Source organism: Phyllobates terribilis, unplaced genomic scaffold, assembly GCF_046119375.1.
Source record: "Phyllobates terribilis strain yellow unplaced genomic scaffold, ASM4611937v1 Scaffold_4__5_contigs__length_816908805, whole genome shotgun sequence".
In the NCBI taxonomy this organism is placed as follows: Eukaryota; Metazoa; Chordata; class Amphibia; order Anura; family Dendrobatidae; genus Phyllobates; species Phyllobates terribilis.
Window position 1 is genome coordinate 69,346,338 of NW_027362764.1, and position 16,182 is coordinate 69,362,519.

Below are 16,182 nucleotides of genomic sequence, written 5' to 3' on the forward strand. Positions count from 1 at the left end.
CACACCTGAAAGCAGATAAAAAGGGGAGAAGTTGACTCAATCTTTGCATTTTGTGTCTGTGTGTGCCACACTAAGCACGGAGAACAGAAAAAGGAGAAGAGAACAAAATTGTTGAAAAATATCAAGGATATCTTAAGGTTACAAGTCCTTCTCCAGAGATCTTGATGTTCCTTTGTCCACGGTGCGCAACATAATCAAGAAGTTTACAACCCATGGCACTGTAGCTAATCTCCCAGGTGGTGGTCAACAGAGAGAAATTGATGAAAGGTTGGAAGTGTGTGGGGTCACTTTTTCACAATGCTATGTGAAGGAGAAAAAAAAGGTGGAGTTGCTTTTTCTAAGCGTACATTTTTTTCACTAATATTATGGGGAAATTATTAATGGTGTCATTCAAAACTGCAACTTGACCCACAAAAAAAAAAAAGTTGATAAAAGTTATGACTTTTGAAAGGAACAGCGAAAAAGAGAAATTTAAAATAAATTGCTGCAGCAGGACGGGGTTATTTAATGGGTACTGGACTCTTTGACAAGGGAGTCGCCTCATTTAGTCCACTAATCAGGAATATCTGATTACCCACATTGATGGGATGCAATAGAGGTCGGGCTGAGGGAATATTATTATGTTCTCTCATTATTTTTGCACTGTCAGAAGTTTGACACAAGGTGCCCTAAGTTTCCGACATATGACCTGTAAGCCTTGTCATGGATGACTGCATTCACGTGTGCTCCGGCTAATCCTCCTGGAGGCCCATCAGCTGATTGATGTGACAGGAGGGGAAAGTGCTGCACGTACATGATCTATAGTCTATGAATAGAGGCCCATTGTGTGCACATTGTATTAGTGCCGCCTTTTGTGCTGCTGTATAATGGTTTGGCTCATGAGCCTCTGAGCTGCACAACTATTGTCAGAGCTTGCAGTTTGAATAAAGCTTGATGATAAAATTATGGTGGTTCCCAATATGTTCCAGATTTTAGACTTTCAGGACCATAGCTCAAATGCTCCTCCATCCGTCTTGAACTGACCTCCTCTGGAAGGGGCAAAGCTCCACTACGCCGCCATGTCAGAATTGACCCTGGGTAGGGGGAAAATGGAAAGAACTCCAGGGGGTCGCCTCCTTGGGACTCCTCCAGGGGGTCGCCTCCTTGGGACTCCTCCAGGGGGTCGCCTCCTTGGGACTTGCTGTTTCAAGAAACACAAGCTCCACTCATTGCTTGTTAAGAAAAACTTGCATTTCCAGTTCAGACCATTCCTCTTGCCGCTGCGTCTTTTCCCTGCTTGGTGATGATGGCAGGTGCAGGCAGCGTCACTGGCATGTAGATATCATAGCCATATATGTCTGATAGGTGGGGAGAATCGGTCTACATCTGTCGGGACAGTTGTGGCCCCCTGATCCAGGGAAATAAAAACAAGGAGTCTGCACTCCCCTGCGGTGGAGGCTGCTATGCAGTGTACCCCCGTTTTTTCTGAACGCTCAGGACAGGTGCGAGTCAGGGACTGTACAGGTTGTGCACCCGTTGACAAGGTCAAGTGTTAGATCCACTTGTAAATGTATTCATAAACTTACAGTAGGAACAATTAGACGGCGCAATGAAGCGTAAAGATGCTACATAATTGGCTTTTACCATCTTATCTAGGGCCAGTTGTTATTGATTAGCTGGAAACTGATCTTATTATTTCTCCCCAGTTTATTATCCTGGTTGTCGACAGCACGGACCGAGAGCGACTTTCCATCACAAAAGAGGAACTCTACAGAATGCTCGCTCACGAGGTGGGTCAGACGCGGCAGCAGCTCCTCCGACGTCAGGTTTATGGCTTTTTGTTGTTCACCTTTGCATGTTTAGCTGATGTAGCTCCTTGTCTGATGGCCACGACTTCTCCTCCAGAAGCCAGCGCAGTATGTGAGTGGCAGCTGATTTCATCTGACGGAGTATGCATTTTCCCTGCATTTTTGCCAAGTCAGATGTCTGACAACATTGGATCATTGCTAACGGGTTACTGGCTCTTTTCAAGGAAAAGATTCACCTGTGGAAGCCCCGATCCTACATCGTTCATTCTCATTACAAATGCCAGACTTCAGGAAGAAAATGCATTAACCGCTTGCATTGTGTCAGAGCATGACAGATGAATCTATCGGCACAAAGATGGCAGCAAAGTAGTGACGGCCGCACTGATTTCAGTCACAGCAGTTTTGGAAAAGTTATAGTTTTTTTGTGGCTGCGAGGCATGAGTCCGATAAGGTCTTACCTGCCTAATTATGTTTGCCCAGGTAACGATGCCCACCCTTTTCTACCCCCATGAATCAAGACAGCAGCATAAAATCAGTCACTAACTTTTTGTGCAAAAACTACTTGTAGCAAAATTTGCAACTTTGACACCAGAATAGTATCTCAAACCCCAACATGGTTCTGTTTGTTGTGTAGTTTTGGGGGCTTGAGGCATTTTTTCCAAATGAAGCGTGTACTGTGTGCAGATTTTTTATTTTTTTTGCTTGTATTTGCAATGGAAAATACGCAGCGGGTTAGAATAGCGGTAATATGACTTACTGATCCAAAATCTCTTCTGATGACTGATAAAACTTGTGTGGAAATGGACTAGCCGTGTCTGTTCACTGTGGATTACCCTCTTAGTAAAGCTCCGCAGCAAATTTGCACCAAAATCTTTATCTAATCACACGCAGATTTGCAGATTTTGTTAAATTCCCAGCAAAGAATCTGCATCAGATTTTTTTTTGGTCCAATGGACGGACCTATGGGTTCCTCTGTAATATTTGTAAAATGGCAGAAAAATACCATATGAAGAAACCTTGTGGGTGTAGAAGGAGGATTTTTTTTCCTCTCAGAAATGGCTCCGCACCTGAGCTCGGGCTGTACCTCTGGATTTTGCAGTTTAGTCTCCTCATGTAGCCGACAAGAGTAGCGCTGATATTTCCGAGAAAAAATAAATCTGACTTTCTTTTGTTCCATATAAGCCATAGACTCGCTGACTCGCCTCCAGCGTGGCCTTGAGGCATCCCATAATCCGTTCTTTCCTGAACAGCCATTGTAAAGGCTTCGGAGAAAGAAAAAGTAGACGTTATTACAGCAGTAATACGACTCTCTTGCTGTTTCGTGGTCCCGGACAGATTGCGTCACTTAACCCAAAACTCGAAGAATTGAGTGATTACTGCAGGAAACGTTACACCGTGAAATATCATGACCTAATCCCCCGGAGGCTGTCAGGGAATGAAATCTGAGTCTAAAGGGCAGAAAAGCCGGCACACAGAATGGCACCCTAAACATTTCCTATGCCAAGTATATGTATATAATTTTGGCTACTTGTGGAAAATGTGCGCGGCTGCTTGGTAAATATATTGATGATGGTGTATGTTTGCTTTGCTTTAGGATTTACGGAAGGCGGCGGTTCTTATCTTCGCAAACAAGCAGGATATGAAAGGATGCATGACTGCGGCCGACATCTCCAAATACCTCACCCTTAGCTCTATTAAGGATCATCCGTGGCACATCCAGTCTTGCTGTGCGCTCACAGGAGAGGGGTACGTGTAGTGCATTTATCACTGACCCCGCAACTAGCTTGAATTTGTAAAACTTCCCCGGACGGCCATATTGTGTCTTCCCTCTGTCTGCATAGTCTGTGCTGCAAAGTGTGTGCGCTTTATGGCAGCTGAAATGAATGGGAGGCAGTTTATCGAGAAATGTCTTATTAGTTTCCTGCCACAGAGACAAGTGAATGATGGGAACACATACAGAGCCTGATCTATCCCACTCTATCTAGGCCTCAAGTCTCCTAATACTCTGCTTTTACTGTCCTGGTATATACAGTAAAGACCGCTTCAAACAAACGTATGGAAAAATCCTCCGTTCTTCATCAAGAGAGATCAGACTAATTTTATTCGTATTGCATCCTTTTTTTTTTTTTTTTCATCCATAGGTCATCCCTCTTTTTGGGGTTTGTGTCTAAAAATCTATCATGTTGCCTGAACCAAGGCTGCATGTATCAGACTCTGGCTGTATAATTTCATCCAGGTGTGTTTTATGCTGATTCACTGCAAGGTTTCAGATAGTCATACATTTTTAAAATCCAGCCAGAGGCCAACCTGAATAAATGACTAGTACAAGTGGCTGGCGGGCTCCTTCCCCCTGCGCGCTGGCGGGCTCCTTCCCCCTGCGCGCTGGCGGGCTCCTTCCCCCTGCGCGCTGGCGGGCTCCTTCCCCCTGCGCGCTGGCGGGCTCCTTCCCCCTGCGCGCATAGCGTAGAACCGGTCATTCAAGGGGAGTGGATTAGTCCCCAGAGTGGCATGGTCTTTGGCTGGCTTTCAAGTGTTTGTGTGTGTGGTGTGTTTTTAATTAGAATTAATTCTAAGGTTATGTTCACATATTGTGTATTTGCAGGATTTTTTCCCCCTGCATTTCTGCATCAAAAACCAGGAAATATGCTGCGTAAAATACCTGCGTGCGTATTCACAGCATTTTTCACCTATTCCTTTGGGTGAAAAACACTGAAACGACTGACATGCTGCATCTTGGTATAAACTTAGCAGGGCTCAGTATACAGGACAAATATGCAGCAAAAAAAAACAAAACGCCATGTGTGAACGTACCCTAAAGCATACCTGGCTGAAATGAGTCAGTGTCTGACACCTGCCGCCTCTCTTATCTTGTATGCCTTAATATACATTCTATTTCCTTTCCTAACTATTTTTTCTCCCTTTTTTTCTCATGTGCAGGTTATGTCAAGGTCTTGAATGGATGACTTGCCGAACTGGAGTGAGATGACTTGTTCTTGCCCAGAGACGTCCATTAAGGCAAAACTTTCAAAATTACTATGTGTAACAAGGATTACACATTAGTCTCTCCAGTGGATGTATACATCCTCAGCCACCTCCAAATCGTGGGATTGCCTCTCCCGCCCATCTAACACAAACCAAAAGTATATTAAAAATGATAATAGTAAGGGCGATCGCCAGCCAGATACAATTCACAAAGCATGCTCGGACGGTTTTCTCTACCTTTTTACACTACGACATCTCCATAATTTATAAGCGGATCTGATCTGTCTCGGAGCCACACTTGAATCAAGTGACGCAGCATCGGGAGCGTTCTGACAACCGCACCACACACACAATCTCCGACAAATGATTTTCCGAACAATTATTGTACATCCGGAGCATTAATGTGCAAAGCTGCTGCTGTGTTTTTTTTATTATGAAAATGGGAACGGAGTATAGCGGTTTTTGTTTTTAATGGTTCTGTTACATTATGGTCTTCGGCAGCTCTGCCACTTCTGCAGTTAGAGTCTTGGGAGCTATCGGTCTTCAGAAGACGGTCACAGTTGCAGAATTCTGCGGTTTTAAGGGTCAATAATTGTATATCTGTTACTGCATAATTGTTACTACATTTTTTTTTTTTTTTTTTGCATAATTGCACAAAATCAAGACTCTTGCATTAGGGGCCGTATGATGAGGTTATCTGTAACTTAGAAGCAAATTTACAAGTTTGAGGTTGGGTGACCCTTTTACAAGGGGTGGAAAAAAATGTCTCTCTAGTGATAACTAGAAGTGGAAGACAGGTCTACCAAAATGATAACTTCTGGTTAGATCAGTGCCTGGATCGCAAGCAATTGCCAGAACTGCGTCCAGAAGAAGTTGTATGCTCGGCTGGTTGTGCATGTGCAATGTCTGACACTGACGATAACCACTGAGCACTGCTCTTGAGTCCCTTGAGTGCCATAAACTTAAGACCTCTTTTAGACTAGTCTGTAATCGGGGAATGAGCTTTTGTAGGAACACTTGATTCCTGCCCGTGTAAAAGACCAGCAATCAAGCCACACGGGTTTGAAATCCTCATTCTCGACAGCACATCATCCTGTGTTTACAGGGCGTGCTGCCGATGTCATGTGCTACAAGCACAGAACGATCCTATTGATGATCGTTCTGTGCGATGTGTCTTGCATGTGTCTAATCTGCAGTCATTTAAGGGTCTGGATCGGCAGATGCAAATGCACCTTTCAGAAGGGAGTAGAAATGCGCATACGCAACCAGTCGCTCCATTCGACTCCTGGTTGCGGTCTTGTGACCAGAGGATATGCTGGCATGCAAGTTATAGTAACTTTATTTTTACCTTGACTCATGGGAGTCCCCATTAGAGCCCTGGCCTAAAACTTTTAATTACTGGAACTTTTTTTTTCTTTTTGTATATAAGATTTTTGCATTTCAGATTAATTTCACTGCCGGCGTCTTCATTTCCTTATAGTAAATGCCCTTCAAGGGGTTGTTTTTCAAAAATATTTCGACCCTCATTGCATTTTGTTTAAAAAAAGGAAAAAAAATTGCGCTGTACTCCCCTTCCCTGGTTCCACCGTCGAGTTTGTTGCTTCGCTCATTGGCTACGGCACTGACATCTCATCGGCAACCAGTGCCAGACACTGTGACTCGCCAACGGACCCAGGGAAGGGGAGTACAGCGCAGTTTATTTAAAAACAAAATGCAGCGAAGGACAAATTATATTTGAAATGGATGAACCCCTTTGTTTACTGTGGATATTTTTACTTTTATTTTTTTTATTTTTTATTACTGTATACATTTTTTTGGTATTTTATGACTTAAAGGGGCATTCCCATCTTCAAGATCCTATCCCATTATGTAGTAGTAATAATATTAGTAAATACTTAAAATTAAAAATGTAGTATAGTTCTTCTGATTCGCTATGTCACTTAGCTCCTGTGCAGGGCATTGCAGTAGCTTGGGTATCCATGGTTATGACCACTAACAACTAACTGTCACTATGAGTGGTTGTAACCATGGATACCTAAGCTACTGCAATGCCCTGCACATGGGGAAAGCGACATAGCTAATCACAAGAACTATTCTACATTTCCAATTGCAGGTATTTGCTAATATTATTATTACTACATAATAGGATAGGATCTTGGAGATGGGAATACCCCTTTTTAATACAGGTGTAGTGTTTCTTGACTGGAATAGAGGTCAGGTAATATCGGATCGGTGTTGGTCTGCTGTGGGCTCGTCAGCATCAATTTTGGGAATATAGAGTCTTTCTGTAGCTTTTAGCGCCTGATTTAGCACAATTGTATCTTTTGTGCGGCAATAAGGAGAGGACGAGGTATAGTGGGTCAGGTCAGAATAGAACCAGTATATTACAGCTGCCGTGCTCCCACTATGGTATGGAAATAAGACGCAACGTTGCAAGGGTTGCAATTATATTAAATCATTTTCAGGATTATTTTTAAGTGCTTTTTGTAAATATATATGATAAAGGTGAGGACACAAGTGAAATATAAAATTAGTTTACAGAATGAAAAGGGTCAATATTGAGGGCTTTATGTAGAAACCAGGTACGCCTCTAAAGACTTGTATTGAACGGACTTATTTAGGTGTTACGCAGTTTTAGATTTTGGGGAAGCAGGTCTTATATTTACTTCTTCTTTCACCCTTATGCATTTACGTTTTTTACATGTCTCCTTCATTTTTGGATAATCTGACCCTCTCGTGTCACCCGCAGTAACGCCTGATACCTCCATGCACGTTGGATTGATGTTGGATGATATTGGGAATATGTAATGTGTATGGGGGGCAAACCGAGAAAGGGGGTACGGGAACAAGGCTTGTTGGAATGCAGCATGTCTGACTTTTTCTGATCCTTTTTCCTTTTGAAAGAACTATGAGGCCACATTCACACTTTTTCAGGTTTTGGTCAGTATTTTAAATCCGTATTTGTAAGCCGAAAGGAAAAGAGAAAAAGTATAATAGAAACACGTCACCACTTCTGCATTTTTCTGCTTGTAAAATACTAACCAAATACTAAATGTATGAACGTGGCCTAAATACTCATGCGGACACTTGCCGGCAGATCCTAGCCGGTTGGTCGAGTCTGCCAATCGATACCTCATTTGTATAGCTACCTTTTTAAATACATGGATGAACAAAACACTAAGTACAACACTCCAAATACTTTGTTTTTTGATGGCCAGGCCATCAGATGTAGGGAAACTGCTTGATTTTGCCTGGACTTGTAACAACTTTTTTTTTGTCCAAATTTTTTGCTGTAGGGTAATTTGACTTCTGCATCAGGAGGTGAGCAAGGTCAGTGACTTCACATCCATACTTTTTGCGACTCGCAGGCAATATCGGAGGGTATTGTGCATCTGTCCTAGTCATTAGATGGGACCAGTGCATGATACTTGCCCCTCTCGCACATCTGCTGGCAGATATCAACTGGTATGATGTCTCTGGCCCTGCGAAACACCTGATGCAGAAGTGAGGGGGTCGGATTACCCCTGTAATATTGGTCAACGCTCCGAGAGTTACCTGTAAAGCATGTGGGGGGTGGCTGACTTCTCATTTCAATTGCTAAGCAACCCCCCCCAAATCACCCTTACTGCCATGGTGAATATCTAGAGAAGGAGACTGGCTTAGGTATTGAAATGAGTAGACAGCCAGCCCCCTTCATACACCGCTCTGCTCACAAGTTGACGCAGTAGCAAAAATTGGAGTTGATGAATCTGGACCCAAGTGGATACTTGCCACCATAGTTAAACTATTTTAATAAGTTATATAACTTTTTAAAACTAATTTTTCCCAAATCACATTAAAGAGGGAAAATGTGTTATCCCTTTCTTCATGGTGGTAAATCTTTGTGTTTCATGGGACAGGAAATCCTCATTGGAACCGGTCATTTTGCCTCCATTTATCTCTGCCGCCTCTCCTTCTACCATCACTCTGTTATGGTAAACGATGCAACTTATTTCAAGAGTTAAGCGTATGGGATAGGCAAAAGAAGGGACTGGTACAAAATTTAATGTGTTCCTATCAGTTACCAAAAAATGAGTGCCTTTAATACATGCACCAATGCTGAATGTGCAAATTTTAAAGGGGTTGTCTTCTGTTAGAAAATCCCTGTTTCTGGATGCAGCTTATCTTTTTAAAAAAATCTGAAATTGGCTACAGTACTAACGACAAAACACACACATTCAGCTGGAGTTTGAGATTGTATACATGCAACACATAAATGCGCATATATATTAATAATGCATGTTCACATTGGTCATAAATCAGACAAAACCTACAAGAAACAAAATGAACATTATACTCTGTTGTAACTAAATAAGTAAAAAGCAAAAGTGCATTTAAATATATGGTTTCTAGTAAACACTGTTTTGTTCAAAAATGGTATAAAGGCCATCCCATCAACGGCAAGGTGACCCTGTTCAGGATAGTCCTACTGTGTAATATTAAAACCTTGCCATGAGTCTGAAGTGACCTCTGTGACTAAGAGCAGACAAAGGACCGATTCCCTACTCTGTACACCTCAGCCTTGGGAAGCTTTTTTTAAAATATAATATCCTGCTCAAAGAGGAGAGGCCCTCGTGTGTGCACAAAAGGCAAAAATCCAAGAAAAAAAAAAGTGAGCTACAGTTTGAGTTGGTATACATGCAATGTATAAACGCATGTTCACATTGGCCATAAAACAGACAAAACCTACAAGAAACAAAGTGAACATACAGCAGGGTTTAACTAAATAAGTAAAAAGCAGAAATACATTTAAATAATATGGGGTTCATAGTAACACTGTTTTTGATCAAAAATAGAATAAAAGCCATCCGACCACGGCAAGGTGACCCTATTCGAGACGGTTTAATACTAACAGTGCGGCGGCACTGATGTGCGGTGTATGGTCTACTCGGGCAGAGCCGCTGAGCTCACTGATTGGCCATCGCTCTCTAGATGTGACTTTAGCGCTGCAGCCAATATCAGATATGGAATTAGTGGTGGATGTGGGGAGGGCGACTAAGAAAAAAAAAAAAAAAAACACCCAGGAACCGATATTTTCTAAAAGTGGACAACCCCTTTTAAGGCTGGAATCCTACATGTAGCCAGGAGTGGATCCAAAAGGGAAACCTAAATCTAAAGGAAGAACGTACGATACTTACTGCTGAATCCTATTCTGGCTTTGGCCATAAAAATGGCACCAAAAATTGGCCATGTAATTCCAGGTGTAGGCTAGGGTCAACATTTTACAGCGCTCTATGTGGAGCACTGTGTCAGGGGTCCTTCTAAATTCCCCCCAAAAAATGGGACTCTTGCAGAGCCATTCATTATATTGGGGCAATTGGAGTCACTTTTGCCTCCATTTCGGACACACAAGTCTAGTCTACTATGCCATTGTGTCCACCCCCCAAAAAAAAAAAAAACGCGCTCAGAGAACTGAGGCCGATGTGACTCTGCCTCATGAGACTGATGGCCTCCGTCAGGGGTTCTGTCTGATTCTTAGGTTGTTTTTTTCTGCTACGTTTTTGGATAGTCTTACCATTTTCCACAACCTTCTACATTTGTTTTAGTAGCTTTTAAATTAACAAAAAAGGTCAATTCTGCCACATTAGTGTTTTTATTTTGTTGCGTATCCCCTGAGGTGCTTTATGTTGCCCTCTTTCTTTTCGCATGAAATGGGCAAACTCACTAGTTTTCTATTCATTTTAAAAATGAGGATGTGACCATAAAGTATTGCATCTTTTGTCAGGTTGTGACGAAGCTGAATCTTTTTATGTCTTTCAAAAAAAAAAAAAAACAATTTTTATTAAGTTTTATTTTATTTTTTTTAATTTCCAAATAAATATTTAATGCATTTCAGCAAATTGTATTTATTGCTATTTTTATTTTTTATTTAACATAATGTTTGTTCACAGGACCGTATATTGAACTGTTTTCTGCTGTTGTTGCTGAACCTCCCTTAGGCTATGTGCACACTTATTTTTATGCAGCAAAGGTGCAATTTACAGTACCGGCAAACAGATTTCTGGAATCTCATGCACACACTGCTTTTTTTTTTTTCTCCCCTTGCGGATTTAAACCAGTTTCAGACCTGCAGCATATTTTTAATTTTTTTTCAGTGGTTTTGCAGCATTTTTCACCCATTCAAATGAATGGGAAAAAATGCATTAAAAATGCACATATTTTATGCAGCACTTTTCCTGCCGACACTCCAATATTTTCAGCAGAACAATCTGTCAGGAGGCCACCATGCACATTAGATTGTTGGTTGATGGGATATTTCCTGGAGCTGATATAAGCCCAACATCTACCAGGAGATGAGAAGAGGAGATTTAGTAACAGCAGAATACACAGGAGAGGCTGCCGACTGTTATCCATATTTATCACCTTTTTACTAGCACTTGCTGTTTACTGTTACTTTTTTACAACAGAGTATTTTTATACATTTGTTTTACCGTGTCCTTGTGGTTTCCAGTCTTTTGGTGGTGTGAACACTGTCCTGCAGACTTGTTCACCGTGTGCATGGCTCATGTATTTGTTTCTTGCTTTTGCAAGATTAGGGAGGTCTCCACCCCTCCCTTGTGGGTCATGCACATAAATGCCGTTCTCTGCAGCGTGTCCACATGGGCATTACCGGTTAGATCTGCTCATATAGGTACTATGCACATGATCAGTGTTTACATACATCAGATAGGGACTGCTCTCATGTGGGTTACCTTGACGTTGGTAGAGCGGCTTAGTATACATTTTTTGCAAAAAACGTGTCAACTAATTACCCTTTTTTATCACCTTTTTACTAGCACTTGTTGCTTACTGTTACTTTTTTTTTTTTATAACCGAGTAATTTTATACGGTTGTTTTACCGTGTCCTTGTGTTTTCCAGACTGTTATCCATGCAGATGCTAATGTGCCCCTGCAAAGTGCAGGCTCCAGCTTACTGCAAGGGAAGGGCAGAGATTGGGATGGGGGAGTGTGCATGTGACATGCACGCTGCTGCACGAGGTGCAGGCCGCAGACTCTCCTGTGCCTCACTATTGTATCTTTTGCTCAAAATATTGAATGATGCCCAATTGGGCATTTGTAGTTAACACTGCTCCTACCTGCAGACCATCTGCAATCAAGATTGTGAAGAGAAGTTGGATTACCTTCTGCAGAAAAGCAGTTTAAGATTGCTGGGCATTATCTGACTCCACCAATGTCAGCTATATTGATAGTCTCCATAACACAACTCTCAATTATCTGAATGTACAACTTTTGGATCTTATGAATACTAAATTTTTTTTTGTACTTTATTTTGGGGGTCATTTTTGTAAAACTAAAATGGTTATAAAGTCATATTTGAAGGCACCTCCTCTTCTTTACACATTATACTAAAGTTGCCTGAATCTCCCCTGGCCGATGATGTTGAGGCAGAGAAAGATCCAGACTGTTGAATTTCAGAAGCCAATCTTGTTGTCATCCCTTGCAGATAAGCCACTGCCATGGACAACACTGGGGCAGGGTCAGATACCTGCCTGCTGGAGACACAAGGCAGTAATACTTGAACATGGTAGTCATTATCGAACTGTAGTTGCTCATTAAGGTCATTTTCACAGGCCGGCCACTCGCCGCTTCTCCAAGTCTTCTCAATCTAGCGATAATGGAGTCTCAGAGCCTAGAGATGGATGACCTATAATTTTCTTTTCACGGTGGTTATCTAGATAATATACTTCCACAGTGATCTGACTCTCAGTGATACAGTGAACCAACTCTCCTAAAACATCTGAAAGGCTCCAGGAAAATTTAGCAAGTCGAGCAGGTGAACATGGAAACCTGTTGCAAGGCTACACATCAGTAAGGTTACTTCTGATTAATACTGGGATGCTTCATCATTCGAGAGAGTCCCGGTGTCCAAATGGATTCAGGCCACAGGAACCAGATTGTGGAAGAGGGTTGAGAGCTGTGAATTGTAAAAAGGGCAAGGTTAGAAGAAAAAAAATCTAAAGGACTAGCTCTAAAAGTCCAGAAGGATGTATTTGGGGCATTGCGGCTGTCACTACAGACGTTTGGGTAGGCAAGATGTTGGTGGTGGGACTTCTATTGCTACCTGGAAAGAAAGGGTTCTGGACCATATTTTTAGGCTGTTTTTGAAAGAACCGCACCACAGCAAACATCTACATGTAGGTTTTGCTGAAATTTTGGTAAGACTGCATTAAAAAATATTAAACGAGTAATGAGGATGCTATTTTTCTCAGATTTTTATCTCAAATTTTTTTGTAAGGCAATCCAACAAACAACTAACATTTCAGTTCTACACTTGGACCTTCATCAGAGACAAATTGCTGTTGGTTAAACTGAATATAACCAGAGGAGAAGTGAACTTATTCACTATGGTTGAGGCTAAGGTCTCCTTTCTATAGTGCTTCTCCTCTTGGTATATGCCCTGCTTGACCAATGGCAATTTGTGACTGATGAAGGTCCAAATATCTTCATTTTGTGGTGCCAGCTACTTTTATGTTTTATCTATTGGGTGAGGCACCCTTCACCTAGTAGGAGTGTAATATATATGTAATACAGGGGTCTCAAACTCAGCTGGGCATATGGGCCACTCACAGAAAAACATTTAATTTGGGGGGCCACATTATTTGCATGACAAAGTGTCATTTTTTTAGTGATACCATTTTATTTTCTATACACTTTTTGAACTGGTCCTCATCTTGCAGAGATGGTCTCCCATCCAGGTCCTTCATATTGCAGACATGGTCTCCCATCCAGGTCCTTCATATTGCAGACATGGTCTCCCATCCAGGTCCTTCATATTGCAGACATGGTCTCCCATCCAGGTCCTTCATATTGCAGACATGGTCTCCCATCCAGGTCCTTCATATTGCAGACATGGTCTCCCATCCAAGTCCTCCATACTGCAGACATGGTCTCCCATCCAGCTACCCCACATTGCAGACATGGTCCCACATATTGCAGACATGGTCTCCCATCCACGTCCCTCATATTGCAGAAATGCCCCCCCCCATACTGTGCACAGGGTCCCCCCCCCCCATACTGCGCACAGGGTCCCCCTCCCCCCCCCCCCCCCCATACTGTGCACAGGGTCCCCCTCCCCCCCCCCCCCCATACTGTGCACAGGGTCCCCCCCCCATACTGTGCACAGGGTCCCCTCCCCCCCCCCTCCCCATACTGCGCACAGGGTCCATCGTCCCCCTCCCCATACTGCGCACAGGGTCCGTCGTCCCCCTCCCCATACTGCGCACAGGGTCCGTCGTCCCCCTCCCCATACTGCGCACAGGGTCCGTCGTCCCCCTCCCCATACTGCGCACAGTGCCCCCTGTGCTGTATTTCACATGACAGAGAAAAAAAAAAGATTATCACCTGTCCTCCGTTCCCTCGGCATCCTTTCTGCACCTGTGGACCGCAGGCACAGACCCCACAACGATCCTGGCTCTCTCCAGCAGCCGCTGACATCAGAGCTGTAGTGCAGTGTATTGCCGCGCAGAGACCGGCTCTCTGCACAGCAATACCAGTGCCAGCCGCCGGCCTATCAGAGGCCAGCAGCTGACATCTGCGCATGGCAGTGATGTCATACGCCGCTGTGCTGGGACGCAGATGTCAGCTGCTGGCCTCTGATAGGCCGGCGGCTGACCCTGGTATTGCTGTGCAGAGAGCCGGCCTCTGCGCGGCAATACACTGCACTACAGCGCTGATGTCGGCGGCTGCTGGAGAGAGCCGCGATCGTTACGGGGTCTGTGTGCCTGAGGGCCGCAAGAAGCAGCCGGAGGGTCGCGTGTTTGAGGCCCCTGATGTAATATATATCTTAACAATATATTGCTATCTTGAAATCTTGGGAACTGTCTCCTAGCACAGGCTAAATGTAGGTCTGGACTAAAGGGCGACCAGGAAGCAAGGAGTCGCCCTTAAACTGAGAGCGGACAGAATTATAGCTGATTTTGCATGAATCCTGGATACAAAAAAAAATGGCAATGTGTGCCCCATCACTGGTTATAGAGGGTGCGGTGGTTTCATTTGTAACTGACGATTCTCCGGAGGCGCGACCACGATTTACAGATAAGAACTTTATTATACACAGAGTTAGGCTACATTCACACATCCGTTTCCTTTTTCTACATTCATCACGAACAGACCAGTGTTCTCCCATGTATTATACGTTTTTAACCTATTCCTGAAATAGCGTTTTTTCCTGTTTTTTCCTCCCCTTCTTCCAAAAGCCTTAACTTGTTTTTTACTTTTCTGTCCCCACAGCCGTATGAGGGCTTGTTTTTTGCGGGACAAGTTGTACTTTTGAACGACATCATTCATTTTATTATGTGATGTACTGGAAAATGCGAAAAAAAAATTCCAAGAGTGCTAAAATTGCAAGAAAAGTTAATTTCCGCAATGTCGTTTTTTTTTTTTTAATATTCACCATGTTCAGTATATGGTAAAACTGACCTGGTAATATGATTTTCCAGGTGAGTACAAGTACGCAGACACCAAACGTATAGTATGTTTTTTTATTTTTTTTAATTTAAGCGGTAAAAAAAAATGTTTTGCTTTTGTATCCATTTTCCAAGACCAGTAACTTTTTTATTTTTGAGGATCTGGGGCTGGGTGAGGGCTTATTTTTTGCACCCTGAGCCGACAATTTTATTGATACCATTTTGGGGTAGATACAATGTTTTGATTGCCTCTTATTACATTTTATTACAATGTTGCGGAGCGTGTTACATCCCGCTGTCAGAGATTGAATCAGCCATCATGTGCAGGGAAAGATGTGCGAGCATGAATCAACGGCAGGGACACGACATTTGATGTACATGGAACATATATGTTGTGAAGTGGTTAAAAGCCAAAGGATGTAAACTGCCTGAATTTTTCTTTTAATCCATTGACTCATAATAAATACATTAAAAAAAAAATAAAGGGAACACTCAAATAACACATCCTAGATCTGAATGAATGAAATATTCTCATTGAATACTTTGTTCTGTACAAAGTTGAATGTGCTGACAACAAAATCACACAAAAATCATCAATGGAAATCACATTTATTAACCAATGGAGGCCTGGATTTGGAGTCACTCCCAAAATTAAAGTGGAAAAACACACTACAGGCTGATCCAACTTTGATGTAATGTCCTTAAAACAAGTCAAAATGAGTCTCAGTATTGTGTGTGGCCTCCACGTGTCTGTATGACCTCCCTACAACGTCTGGGCATGCTCCTGATGAGGTTGTGGATGGTCTCCTGTGGGATCTCCTCCCAGACCTGGACTAAAGCATCCGCCAATTCCTGGACAGTCTGTGGTGCAACGTGACGTTGGTGGATGGAGCGAGACATGATGTCCCAGATGTGCTCAATCGGATTCAGGTCTGGGGAACGGGCGGGCCAGTCCATAGCTTCAATGC

At 42.9% G+C, this 16,182-nt stretch overlaps 1 protein-coding gene across 1 annotated transcript in view; it reads left to right on the top strand.

The window, feature by feature from the left end:
- Window positions 1-10,653, top strand: part of ARL5B (ARF like GTPase 5B) — an 11,699-nt gene extending 1,046 nt beyond the window's left edge. The window contains exons 2-4 of the mRNA XM_073676894.1: window positions 1,686-1,769; window positions 3,382-3,533; window positions 4,725-10,653. Of these exons, the coding sequence (XP_073532995.1) occupies window positions 1,686-1,769; window positions 3,382-3,533; window positions 4,725-4,773 (285 nt within the window). The 3' untranslated portion in view covers window positions 4,774-10,653. The remainder of the gene's footprint in view (window positions 1-1,685; window positions 1,770-3,381; window positions 3,534-4,724) is intronic.
- The last annotated feature ends 5,529 nt before the right edge of the window (window positions 10,654-16,182 follow it).